The sequence below is a fragment of the Maniola jurtina genome, chromosome 11 (genome assembly GCF_905333055.1).
Source record: "Maniola jurtina chromosome 11, ilManJurt1.1, whole genome shotgun sequence".
Classification (NCBI taxonomy): domain Eukaryota; kingdom Metazoa; phylum Arthropoda; class Insecta; order Lepidoptera; family Nymphalidae; genus Maniola; species Maniola jurtina.
Window position 1 is genome coordinate 7,689,386 of NC_060039.1, and position 13,757 is coordinate 7,703,142.

Below are 13,757 nucleotides of genomic sequence, written 5' to 3' on the forward strand. Positions count from 1 at the left end.
TTGTCGGGGGTGTTATAGATTAATTGACACTTGTTGTAACGGTGGATATATCCGCTATCTATTATATTAATTAAAAGAGCCGGGAAGTGACACAATTTTTTTTCGGCAACGGGGATAGGTTCCTACTTTCGGGAAAGCCTAAATCCACTCGGATGAAATTGCGTGGAAAAGCTAGTTTCTAATAAACATAAAAAAATATTTAACCATACGTTATTACAACGAGGAAACAATAAAAAATAATTGCAATTTTTGTAAACATAAATTGTATAGTGACCGTACCTAATGGTTTCAGCAATTAGTGTAAAAAGTGGCTGGTTTTACAAAAACTTCTGAGATTAGGTCACGGACAAAACCGAATAGCGTACTTACCTACCTACCTACTTAGCGTAATCTACCTTCATATAATAAATGCCATAATAAACTAATGAACTGTAGAGAAAACTTTTTATAGTTTTAGTTTTTGAACTTAATAATACATACACTAATAATAATTATTCATAGAGTAGGCATCCATTTTTATCTATATACTAATAAATAAAATTGGAGTGTCTGTCTGTAATTTCGAAATAACTACCGCATATTAAGGTCATATGGTTATTTGAACGATACTATAACCGAATCACACGTTTTTAAAATTTTTGTCTGTCTGTCTGTCTGTCTGTCTGTCTGTCTGTTTGAAAAGGCTAATCTTGGGATCGGCTGAACCGATTTTGACGGGATTTTCACAGACAAGTAGAGAATTGACCAGGGAGTAACATAGGCTACTTTTTTAACCGACTTTCAAAAAGGGAGTTGTGTTTTTCTACCTATGTACACCGAAATCTCCGAGATTTCTGAACCGATTTGCGTCATTTCTTTTTTAATCGATAGAGGAACTTTGCGACATTGTTTCATAAAAAATTTGGAGTCCAACTCCTCAATCCTGATGCTGCAGGGGATCTGACCAATCCACGCGGGCGAAGCTGCGGGCATCAGCTAGTTAGTAAATAATTTTAAGGACCTTTTGGTTTTTGGAAAATATTCTTTGGAGAAAATAGTTTGTTATTCCGCAAAATTACGAATAATATTAATTTAACATGAATAAAATTAAATCATGCCTTCATTCGCATAGATTTAGGTATTTTGAAAATCCCGTGGGAAGTCTGAGTTTCCGGTATAAAAATAGATTTCGGGAAGCAAGCTATCTCTGTAAGAACCTATGCGTCAAAATAGAAGCGTTTGGGCCATGGGTTGTGAAAAAGTAATAGGAAAACAGCTGAACCACACAGCATCTTGTAGTGAAACACAACTGACACACACATCTTAAATTTAGTATGAGTGCCAAGTATTGAGCAACTTTATTAATGGTAAAAGAAAAAAACCTAGAAAAACGGTTCTAAAACCGATCAACATGAGCAGTAAAAATAACGTGCAGCACTTTGTTCATCGGATTGCGAGGATAATGGAATAGCAATTAGACGCAACCTAAAAACGTGGTGAATTTTTTATGCGAGCGCCATTTTCACGAAAAATCGTACTTTTTCGTAAACATTGCACACTTACACTTGTAGGCGTTGAAACTTGCAACAAAGATATTTGCATCAAGAACAGATACAATCCGTACATCGTAGATGCCTCGAATATAGGTCGAGTATGCGGGCCAGCCTGCACGTGGAATGTGGATGCATGAAAGCAGACATTGTTATTAGCTCCAGCGTATAGTAGAATAATACCAAAACCTACTCTAAAAAGCCAATTCTGTCTTGGTGTATTTCAGCATCCAATTTGATAGTTCATTAATTCATCAACCCAAAAACCCAACAGCCTTGCTCTGTGTCTGTAAAAAATATTTAAGAGTTCTTCAGAAAAATCTGTAAGTTATAAATATTTTCTAGATTAAAACACTTACGATCTACAAGAAAGAGTGCAATATATAATTAAAAGCAATTCTCAAAGCGCTCAATGCCAACGGTGCTAGAAATTTGAATGAAATTACAGTTTCATGCTACAAAATAGTTACCACTTCGAGGTACCTACTCTACTTGTAATTGTTAGGTATTCGTTTTTAATGTGTTTTTAAACATAGTCCTTCATAAGTCTTATGCCCGTAAAGAATAATATCATTAGTTTAAATTATCTATACTAATAAATAAAAATTGAAGTGTCTGTCTATAATTTCGAAATAACTACCCCATATTAAGCTCATATGGTTATTTGAACGGTATCATAACTGAATCACACGTTAGAGAAAGTACATAGATGTATTATACCTACTTCTGTGTTTGGAAATAGAAAATGAATGCTATGGAAGGGGCATGCCCTTACGACTCTCGAAGGTACAACTTTATGAATATGCAATCTAGAGTTTGCTGTTTTCTTTGTTGCTATGTTTATAAAGCGTGGTGTGAAGGGAAAAATATAGCGATACTAATGTTTTTTTAAAAACTGAGAAGGTAAAATTACATGTTTGCTTATTAGTTTTAACTATAGATTTTTAATTTTTTCAACGTCACAATACCTTTTGTTTTAAAATAGTTCAAGTTTAGAGTAATAGAGTCTGAGCCATACAACTATAAAACATAAATACCCCATTTTTCTCAAGCGTCATCGAGAAAAGAGATTATTCAGGAAGCGCATAACGCTACAGTGAAGGATAAGTAAGTTTAAAATGTGAAATTCATCCAAAAGCTTGGCACAAAATATGCAGAACTATCTTTAAAATTTTGCTTTGCCTTTGTATTTTTTTTATTTCGTTTCTGTTTTGCGGAATCGAGTAGGAGCTTTTTATAAAACCATGGTTCAACAAACTTCGCAAGAGTTGGTCTTTTGGAATTAGAAATTAGAATCCTTTAGGTATTACCTATTAGAAAATTACCTAAACTAGATTTCAACATAAAGAATCAAAAATTTACTCAAAAAGATTATCTAAATTAAAACCATTTGTAAGCGAAAACTCCCAACAAGACTTTAACAAAACAGAATTAGGAAAAACAAACTCTGTAGACTTGTGTGTGTACCCACTGAAATAACCCACAATATTCACGTTTCCCGCAGAAGAGCAATGAACGACAGTGTTCAAACAACAGGCCCGGAATCAGAACGAGGCACAAACATCATACATAATACATAATTTTCACACCAACCACGTACGCGGCATTTTATCGAGAGGATTCTACTGCAATCTTTGAACCAAAAAATCCCTTTGCCTAAATGTTATATTGCTTTGTCAAATAGAAAGACTTATTGGATTATTTTTTACTTTTTTTGAACTTATGGGCGCTTTTCCACTCGCCAGTACCGACACCGGCAAGAATAGAAAATAAAAGTGTATGAAATTGTATGAGGCGTTTATCCGCCGAATCTTTGCCGAGCCATCTGCGTGAGGCATTGATTTTGAAAGAGCCACCCCTACGTGAGGCCTGTGCCCAAAGAATAAGAAGTGCCAATTGACCTTGTTTCATTTTTTGGTAGAGGTTTTTCCAAATACGTAGTTATAATATGAAGATTTATCCAAATTTTTAGGTAAGTAGGTAGGTACACAGTTTTCCTATCTCATAAAACTGAAAACTCAAACTCAAAAACGTTACTCAAATAGGTATGGTAACTTACCTACATTATTCACTTTTTGACTGTCAATTGTTGAATTTGTATGATGATGTAAGTACTTACTTAGGTATCTAATGTAATGCATAATTATTGCATATCTATGAAACTGCGCACCGACCAAGATAACAATGATTTTGATGAGATACAGAGTTAGCTTACATCCCAGGGACGGGCATAGACTACTTTTTATCCCCGAAAATCAAGGAGTTCCCACAAAAATTTTAAAAACCTTAATATACGTGTACAAATTCGCGGGCATCAGCTAGTAAACAATAAAATTTAAAACAAAAACACAAATTATGAAATAATCACAAGATTTTTAATGTGCCACAGTACCGCTACGTACCAACTAAAAGTTGCATAGCGTAGCGTCGGAACTCGTAAAACGTGCAAATCATAAAACGAAGAATTGTTTACGACACGCAAAGGAAGATGCGATCCTTTTACATGTTAGCAACCTACCTTATACTAAATTGCATAGTACATTTCACCGGCTAAAAGAATTTCTACGAGAAGCGATACAATGTGCAAAAAGCTGTATTAGTGTCATAACCATAAACGTCTATTCTAGTCTCGGGCACGATTTTTCATTCCCTGACAAAAGGCGGGAGAAATATTTCCAGTGAAATCACTCACGCATTATTTTATTACGAAGAAAAAGTATCACTTTAGAGAGATTTAAGCAATAAATAAAAGTTAGTAATATGCCTGTTATCTGAGAGCGAAAATGATTTTTTGCGCTTTGAATAATGTAAAGTAGTAACAATGTTTTTATAGTGAGAGTGAGTGGAGATTTCTTACAATTTTCTTATCTTATAGCTTACGCTCTGAGTTTACGTGTCCTGAAATTACTTCCGGAATGCGTGTTTGCTATGCATAATATTACTGACTTTGTAAATAACTTTTCAAATTTAGGAAGGTTGTGTTCCTTCTAATGGCAAATCGAAACTTGATTTCGGTAACGTTAAATAAAGGAACTTTGTTACCTACCATATTGGATATAGGTAAGTACTTACACAAAGATTATTTTTTACGTTTTTCGAAAAAATTTAGTAGACCATACAAGATTCGTTCCAGTAAACATAATAAATAAATCACAAAAGAACCAACCACTTTACCAATTTACAGCTTTTATCAAATACCTCCCCCCACAAAGATGCCTACGGGCTCTCAAGCCATTTACGGTTGGCGCTATTTATTTTATATATATAAAGATAAAACGAGAAGTCATTATACCTATTACCTGGACAAAAAATGTTCATAATCCATACTAATATTATAAATGCGAAAGTGTGTCTTTCTATCTGTCTGTATTCGTATCAGATTTTGACGTAAATACCTATTTAACAGATTTTGACGTTTGGTACAGATATACTATTTATTGCTTGCATCCCGGGGAAGGACATAGACCCCGGAAAATCAATAGCTCCCACGGGATTCTTAAAAACCCTAAATCCACGAAGATCCAGGAGACGGACATGAACTACTTTTTATCCCGGAAAACCGAAGAGTTCCCTTGGGACTTTTAAAAACCTAAATTCACGCGGATGAAGTCGCGGGCTTCATCTAGTCCTGGCACAACTGTTTTTTGGGATATATTTGTACGTGTCTAATAAATAGAACACCAGAATGAGTAACCTATATAGTACTTTTTGAGATTTAATATCATGCTATGTAGATTATATTACTTATACGTAAGCTGTATTAGACTATCATGAAGTAGTACTTACCGGCAGTGAGGAAACAAGCACACTTTAGTAGTTAAAATATTAATTCAAGTTATTATTCAAACTTAATACAAGTTTTAACTACCGCTAGAAACTGCCATAAACTGGTAACGCCGCTAGGTCGTCTTCGAAACGTAGAGAAATCCTTTGTGGAGCTGAGTGTTCGCTTTTATAAGGTTCCGAAAGAATTGTTAGATTTGCCATTACAAAAATTTAAACAGTGTGTAACTTACTAGATAACACGTCTTATTATCGAGGCTATTATACTTACAATTATTGATGAATTTATTAATGACAAAGCTACGTGGAAGCAACCGGCTGAGCTTTCAGTTACTAGTAAGTTACTAGCACAAGTAAAGGGAAACATCCGAAAACCGTGAATTGCCCTACCATTTTTAAAATATTTAGTGTTATTTCTTATAAGGCAGTAAGGGACCCTTCGTGTGCGGTCCGACTCGCACTTGACCAATTTTTTGATTTTATTGTTTGTTTTAGCTCGTGGACACACGGAAGTCAGGGTAGAGCTGCAGATGGAGCGGTGGGCGGCGCGCGGCGGCTCCGTCAGGCTTCGCTGCGTGCACGATGTACCGCCACATTTGCTGGACAAAGTCGTCTTCCTCCGCCACGGCACCAAGATCTTTCAGTACATAAGGGACCGAAAACCGCCTTACAGGAACTTCACTACACCCGGGGCAGTGCTCAAAGTAAGCCAATACTACATTTTGTCTCTTGTTTGCTCTCTTTGTTTATATTATTCAGATACAAGTTAGACCTTGACTGCAATCTTACTTGGTGATAAATGATTATGCAGTCTAAGATCGAAGTGGGCTAACCTGGAAGGATATGGCAGTCTTTATTAAACCCATACTTCCATAAATAGGTGTCTTACCTACTTTAAAGAGAAACATAAAATTCACAATAAACCGTAGGTAGCTCTCTGCCAGACGCTTAAAATGAATGGATGTGTATTAGAACTTACTTTTATTGTGAGAAAATGTGTAAGAATCTCAAATAAAAGAATGTTGCCAGACAAGACCATATTAGAGAAATACATGACATGAAATTACCTATACCTACGGCTCTTTGACAAAGAAAACAGAAACTAGCTTGAAAATATCTGCCATAAAAATAAATTCATTTACGTTAATGTTATCACGAAGGACAGCGGTAAATATAATGCCTTGGGGCCAACTTGCCATGGTGATGCAACCAGTTTCGGCACGGGTGAGTTAAAATATACACCAGTGCGGAATTCCATTTTGGCGCCCCCCAGGCCCCCAATTTGCAGTTTGTTTATCACATGTTTTTTTTTACATCTTCATACATACCTTTAAAACATTTTTAAATCACTGTACGGTTATGGTCATGTACCTATATATAATATTGAACATGATAAATCCATATCCACAATAATATTATAATAAAAATGCGAAGGTATGTCTGAATGTCTGCTAACTTATCACGCCCTATCCGTTTAATCGATTTTGAAAAAAGGTACGGAGATAACTTGCACTTCGCTTGGGAAACATTTTACTGTTTATAATACTAATGCTTAATTTTTATATCGGAAAATAAAAAAGTTCCTACGGGATTTATAAAAACCTTAATCCACTTGGACGAAGTTGCGGCCATAATCTACTTGATACAGAGATAGCTTGCAACCTTTAGACAAACATAGATTATTTTTATGTTGGACTAGAGGATGCCCGCGATTTCGTCCGCGTGGATTTAGGTTTTTAAAGATCCCGTGGGAACTGTTTGATTTTCCGGGATAAAAAATTGCCTATGTCAATTACAGGGACGCACGCTACCTCGGTAACAAATCGCTTAAACGGATGGTTTTTTTGGGAATCCCGTGGGAACTCTTTGATTTTCCAGGATAAAAATAGCGTATGTCCGTCCCCAGGATACAAGCTAACCGTCTTCGAAATTTGGTGAAAAGGTAGCAGACTGACAGACAGACAGACACATTTAAGCATTTATAATATTAGAATGGATGATCAGAGATTTCCCGCGGTTTATTGAAAAACTTATTTCCACGCGGACGAAGTCACGGATACCATTTGTACCATCTAGCAATATTATATTTTACAATTAAAATGACAATTTTGTCATTTTAATTGTAAAATATAATAATCTCCCCCCTGTCTCCCCTGTCTCTATGTAACAAATATAATATAAACATTCACACACGCCTTATATCATCATTAGGTGAGCTTTAGCCATAAATAAAGGATTTGAATGTGACGTTTCCGGGATTATTTTTCACACGCGGAAATTGTCGTTGGTTGGTGGGAATTATTGTGATAAAAAAATTATGAACTAGTAAATACTTTATTTACTTACTTTTTAGTGTTTGTGGTTGTTGAAGACGGTTTTTTTGAAAATTTTATAGAACGATCGCGTACCGATCTACGGGTAAGTAAATGCGAAAGCGTGCCTGCTAGCTTTTCACAGCCCATCCGTTTAACCTATTTCTGACGAAAATTAATGAGTTTAAACGGGACTCTTAGAGCCTCATCCATTCAATTGATTTTTATTTTGTCTAGAGATAGCTTGCATTCCGGTGACCGATATGAGCTACTTTTTATCCCGGAAAAATCAAAGAGTTGCCACAAGATTTCTAAAAATGCGAAATCCACGCGGACGAAGTCGCGGACATCATCTAGTCTAATAATAATTTGAATACAGTGCATAATTTTTCTAGTAAAAGTAAAAGTACACTCGCTAAAAAACTTCACTTGCATTTGAATATAACAAACCAAATACCTAGGTACAAAAACCCTTCAAACAAAATCTTGCACAAATCCTTCTAAAGAAGGCGTTTATCATAACAGATGGTGGGAGGCGCTATTATGTATTATCTGATCGGACCATGATCAGAGAATTCCTTTGATATAAATTATTCTCTTTTCCAGAAAAAAAACTTTTTCAGCAGGAATATTGAGACAAAATTTAGCCTTTTGCTGATAAAACGATTTAATGTCTTACTATACTGCACTATAATTTTATTGGACGTAGACAATTATTTATTGTCAGCGGTAATCATATTCATAAGTCATAACAGTCTATCTTGTTAGCAATATACAACGACTCTGGAATATATGAGCACACCCTGAAAGCTACGAGGATAGGTACTAGGTAGCAAGTAATGGGCCGGGTGGAGTTAATTTTCCGGGTCACCGTTAGAAGTAGGGTAACCACAGTTTAGGCCAGACAACCGGTCTCATTTTTCTTTACTCTACGCTACAAAGTTACAGGAAGGCACACTAATCTTCCTGAAAACTTAATAGCATCTCTCAACTGAAATTCTAGACTGCGTTGCGAGTGCTTTCTTTCAGTCTGAAATAGTATATAATGGTACGTTTTATTATACCTACGAGTATAATATATTTTAAATTTTTTCGCAGTAAAAATTATACCTCAATATAATTCACGTTAATTATCGTACGTTGTTACGTGTTTTGAAACGTGATATTTAGCTCGTTTTGGTTCGTCTATTTTAATTGGACTTTTAAAGAAACTGAAACTTTTTCAACAAAGCACGGCGAACTCTGTGATCGCAATAAATGTATAAGATCATGAAAGCTATAATTATTGGCTTAGTTATAGGTACAAATATACACTCCTAACAATGACTTTTGCAAAACTGATATGCCGTTGAATAAAAAATGAACGCTTTATGAAGCAGTATTTGCAAGCAAAAGAACTTCTTCAGTTTATTTATTTTTTACTGATTTCTTTGAAAGGCCTAATATACCTACTTAGTAATAGTTTTATTTTATTTATAGTTCCTACTTTCTAGACATTTAATTATAATTCAAGATAATCGTTACGGCAATCGGAAAGCAAAAAATTTCGTGCAACAGATTTTCTTTTTAGCAACAGGTTTCGAGGTGGACTGCGATCTTATCTGAATGGTACCAAAATTATCGTCGGTAATCAAAATCTCAGGAAAAGCACTTTAACCTGAAAGATTATATTGCGATAGTCTTTAATCTCAGGGTCCTATATAGTACGTAGATATTTTATAATCTTTTACGTTCAATGATATTAAATTAAACCATAAAATCGAAACGTTTTTTTTTTTTTCTCTTTCGCCTGGCTTTACAAAGATTAGCCAATGTCATTTTTGTAGTTATTTGTAACAAGTTAGTTAAACTATACAAGTATGGACCCCGTCTGTGTCGGCACTCGCCGACATACGCACGGCACCCCTTTAGAGCGCTTTCCAGTCAGTTTTAACACAAAAAACACTGCAAAAAGGCAGAGCACGCCCGCCAGCTAACACCAACACAGACGAAGTCCCCAATCGAAACGTTCTAACATAATAAAGGTACCTAGTACCCACCTAATATTATCATTGTCTACGGTTTTTACTGAACTGATGAGTAACGAAGACCTAGTGCGGGCACCACTACCTACACTGTACATTACTATATGGCATTAGAATAGCCACAGAATATATCCTAGTCCTTTAATCTAAGGAACATATATAATTCGTACAGCACTATTCTTTTAATTATACAATATCTTCTAAAACAGTCTTTGAGTTGAGAGTCACGCAAAGCTTGTGCTGTTACTATATTCTGTATTTAATAAATAATATCTAAAAACGTACATAGGTACACTACTCCTGCCCAGCTCTTTCAGTTGCCCGTAAACCTACCTACTGAAAATATAAATATACAAATATGAATAGAGAGTATTAATGGTCCGAGGTTACCGTCAGATTTAAACCACGCGTAAAGTTTTTGTAATAAGACCATTCATTTGTAACTTGATTTACATGCCGTTGCACACTTAGGCAGTATTAATATTTTTGTGTAAAATATGTTATTAGGTAAATAAGCTTATTAGAGAAGTTGGTCAGAAATACATCACAGACTGAAGAACAATATTTTCTCATCGTTTTTTCCTCGTACAACAAGTTCTTTAGAAGTCTTTGGTTCTTCCTATTGAAATATGGATTATGTATCACTAGGTTAAGGTAAGTACTTATAGCGTGTTGGATGAAACGTTAAGTGAATATTTTTGAAATTATTTCTTTGTAGGTAGAAAATGCCGAAAATCGAACACGCTCTTAACAGGGCTCTCTCCGTCACTCGCTTCATACAATCGTAGTTCCAATTTCATTTGAATATTAAGCAACCAAAGTCCATGAAATTTTGCAGACATGTTCTAGAAACTAATATCTGTGTCTGTGGTGTTTTAGATTTTTCTAAAAATATGTAGTTTAAAATAACAGGGGCTCAAAGATTTGTATGTAAATTTTTAAGACCGCGTAACTTTGAAACCGAATATTTTAACAGAAATCTGGAAAACCACAGACATAGATATTAGTTTCTAGAATATGTCTGCAAAATTTCATGGACTTTGGTTGCTTAATATTCAAATGAAATTGGAACTACGATTGTATGAAACGAGTGACGGAGAGAGCCCTCTTAAATACTAAGAGAGGTTTCAGTATTCGGCCATTACATATTATACCATTCAGAAATTCGTTAAACGTAATTGTAGTACCTTGGTACCCAATTTAAAAGCGCACTGAACTTAATTCGGGATAGCTCACGTTCCGTTGCATGTATAAAACTCGTTCAACGGTGAGTGGGTGTAACAAGTCGACCTCTTTGGGTTAGTTTACAGTGAATTAGGGAATCCGGAACGTACAAACTAAATACAGGCTTCTAGCTCTAGATGCCTATTGAGTCTAATACATAACACTTCAATAACTGTGAGAGCCATTAAAGTAATTAATATTACTACATCTGTAATTGTATCGGCATGTACATATTTTATGTGAATGTATATCACCCAATAATATTTTGTAGCTGTATGTACCTAATATAATCCCTTATATAATCAGCTAACGTCGCTTTAATAAGTTTTGAACTTTAAGGGTGTCCGGCATGGGGTTGCCACGATATTAAGTGTCTGGCAATGCATGATGTGACTTAGTGGGTACTATTCCCAAGAAAGTATAAAAATTTACACTTTACTCTTCGGCGTAAGATTTTTTACACCTTTGTAAGTACTTACCTGTTATCTTCCAAAGCCGCGGATCGTTCCTCCGTGTTGTGGACAATACACTGATACCATACCGTAGGTCTGGGCCTCGCTCTCGCGGGCTCTTAGTCCATTATCACACGAGTAGATATATTAAGTATAAGTGATAAGACACATAGGAACGTGAAACTGCAGATACCTAATTCACACTGGAGTGCGCGTAGAGCCGCATTTTGCTGACGGCACGGCACTGCTACGCGCTTTTGATGTTCCTTTATGTGTCATTTTTATTTTTATTTTAGTTTCTATGGAACCGCCCAAAGAACTACACACTCAAATTACATATTAATATGCCTTGAGTTCTATAAGATCTCATGTAACTCCATTTACGGGCAGTTACATCGTGCATTAAAATCAAAAATCGTAGGAACACTAAATGTATAAGTATCAAATATAAATATAGTGTTGCAGAAGTATAGGGACAGATTTGAATAATAGACACTTTCCAATTTCACTTCACTGTATTTTTGAGAATAGTTTTCGCTTACAATTATTATTTCTCAATAACCGTCTTTATTCGATCCCTTCGCTATTTTTATCAGTTTGACAGATATATTTTTAAGGTAGGTAGGTACTAGTTTTTGGGTAGCTATTTGACAAATTACCACAGAGGTAAACCAAGGTGATGTAATAGACAATTAACGTAACAATTATATCAGCTAAATGTAAAATACGACACAATATGTATTGATCTAAATAGTTAATAACTAAATGTGATTTATAATCCATTCCCGCTAATTATTTATAAATAATAATAATTAATCTGATATAGGTCTAGATGTCTATGACTCATGATATAAGGCAGCATCTTGAGGTAGTTGTTAACACTCGGCCATCCTGGAAAGGCCGTGCCTCACGGCCCGCAGATAACATCCCGGCTTTCGCATCATCGGCCACCTGGCAAAAGAAAAACACCGAACAGTAATATGCACTTAAGAGGTTACCTAAAAAAACGCTTGGTCAATCTGTTTCGCCACCAAGTGATCAACATTAAAAGGCTAAATAATAATAGTGTCTCACTTAGTCAACCATGGTGATGTAGACATTCATAATTGAAATTAGAAATATGTACATATGATATAATATTCAATAGATTCATTTTAGTTATTACCTACTTCATATTAAAATTGTTATTGATTTTCTTCTTTTTTTTAATGACTTGCTATAAGATTTAGGTATTAAATAAAAATAACTTTTGATTACCAGTGGGTATGTGATTAACATTGACGAAATATAAGTAACAGATTTCGTTGTAGCTTCCTACTATCCAAAATTGTAGGTACTTAAATGACTATCAAGATAAGTTCTATACAGCTGACGTCGTGACTCATGAGACAATTTTATTAAGAAGCTAAAATTGATTTAGAATTATGTTTGGCTCAGCACTTATTAGTTGCTTATTGTGGTACACGGGAAAGTTAGGTATCAAATTGTAACATCTCGCAGGTTTCGGTGGTATCTTTCGAGGTCGCTAACATAATATTATTATCATGTTAGTAACTAGGTAAGTAACTGACTTTCGATGCTTTAGCTTTTTTTCTATAATAAAGATGAATTTGCCACAGGGATGACACCTATAAACCTGGATAGCAAAACAGTTTCCATATTTATACGAAATTTCATTTCTAGCCCTTTTTCTTTTAATCGGTACTAAACGTTTATTGAATTTCATACTCATTTTTCTCTAATGTATATGTAATTTTCAATTACTTGATATTTTTATAATTGTAATTTTATACCTAGATATTAACAGGTCGGCAGAGGGTTTTGTTTTAGCAGAGTTTATTTTTGGTACTTTCAAATCATGTTGTACATACGTAGTATGTATATACCTTTATTTTTCCCATTTTGAATAAATAATGCAGCATAAATTTTTATCATTGAAAGGTCACACAGATATTATAATAGGTATATATTATAAGTAGTAAATAGACTAGATAAGCAAAATAGACTCGTGGCGTAGGTCACACAGACCGTTTGCGTAGGTCACACAGACTCGTTGTGTAGGTCACACTGACTCGTTGCGTAAGTCACTCAGACTCGTTGCACAGGTCACACAGACTCGTTGCTTGGGTCACTCAGACTCGTTGCACAGGTCACACAGACTCGTTGCTTGGGTCACACAGGCTCATTATGTAGGTCTTATAGACCATTTGTGCAGGTATCCCAGATTATTTGCGTAGGTGACAGAGTGCGTCGAATAAGTAGCTCATTCAGATTCGTTGCATAGGTCATGCGGTCTTCTTTGTGATTTCATACGGATTATTCATAGGAAGATCTCACAGACATATTCTAAGGATATGCCTCAAAGTAGGTACAGACATTGTACTTAAAATGCATTTTTTTTACTCAGAAGGTGAATTTCTATGAGGAATAAGG

At 35.1% G+C, this 13,757-nt stretch overlaps 1 protein-coding gene and 1 long non-coding RNA gene across 3 annotated transcripts in view; one reads left to right on the forward strand and one right to left on the reverse strand.

Annotated features, from left to right (window-relative positions):
- The window catches only part of LOC123869349, a 79,805-nt gene that overhangs the window by 45,607 nt on the left and 20,441 nt on the right, over positions 1-13,757 (forward strand). For both annotated transcript variants that reach the window (XM_045912228.1, XM_045912229.1), the window contains exon 3: positions 5,808-6,016. In XM_045912228.1, coding sequence (XP_045768184.1) covers positions 5,808-6,016 — 209 coding nt within the window. The remainder of the gene's footprint in view (positions 1-5,807; positions 6,017-13,757) is intronic.
- Positions 2,990-7,201, reverse strand: LOC123869360. The gene is made up of 3 exons (XR_006796873.1): positions 7,133-7,201; positions 4,387-4,397; positions 2,990-2,999 (listed from the first exon to the last, which is right to left on the reverse strand). It is a non-coding gene; the product is annotated as an uncharacterized LOC123869360 (long non-coding RNA).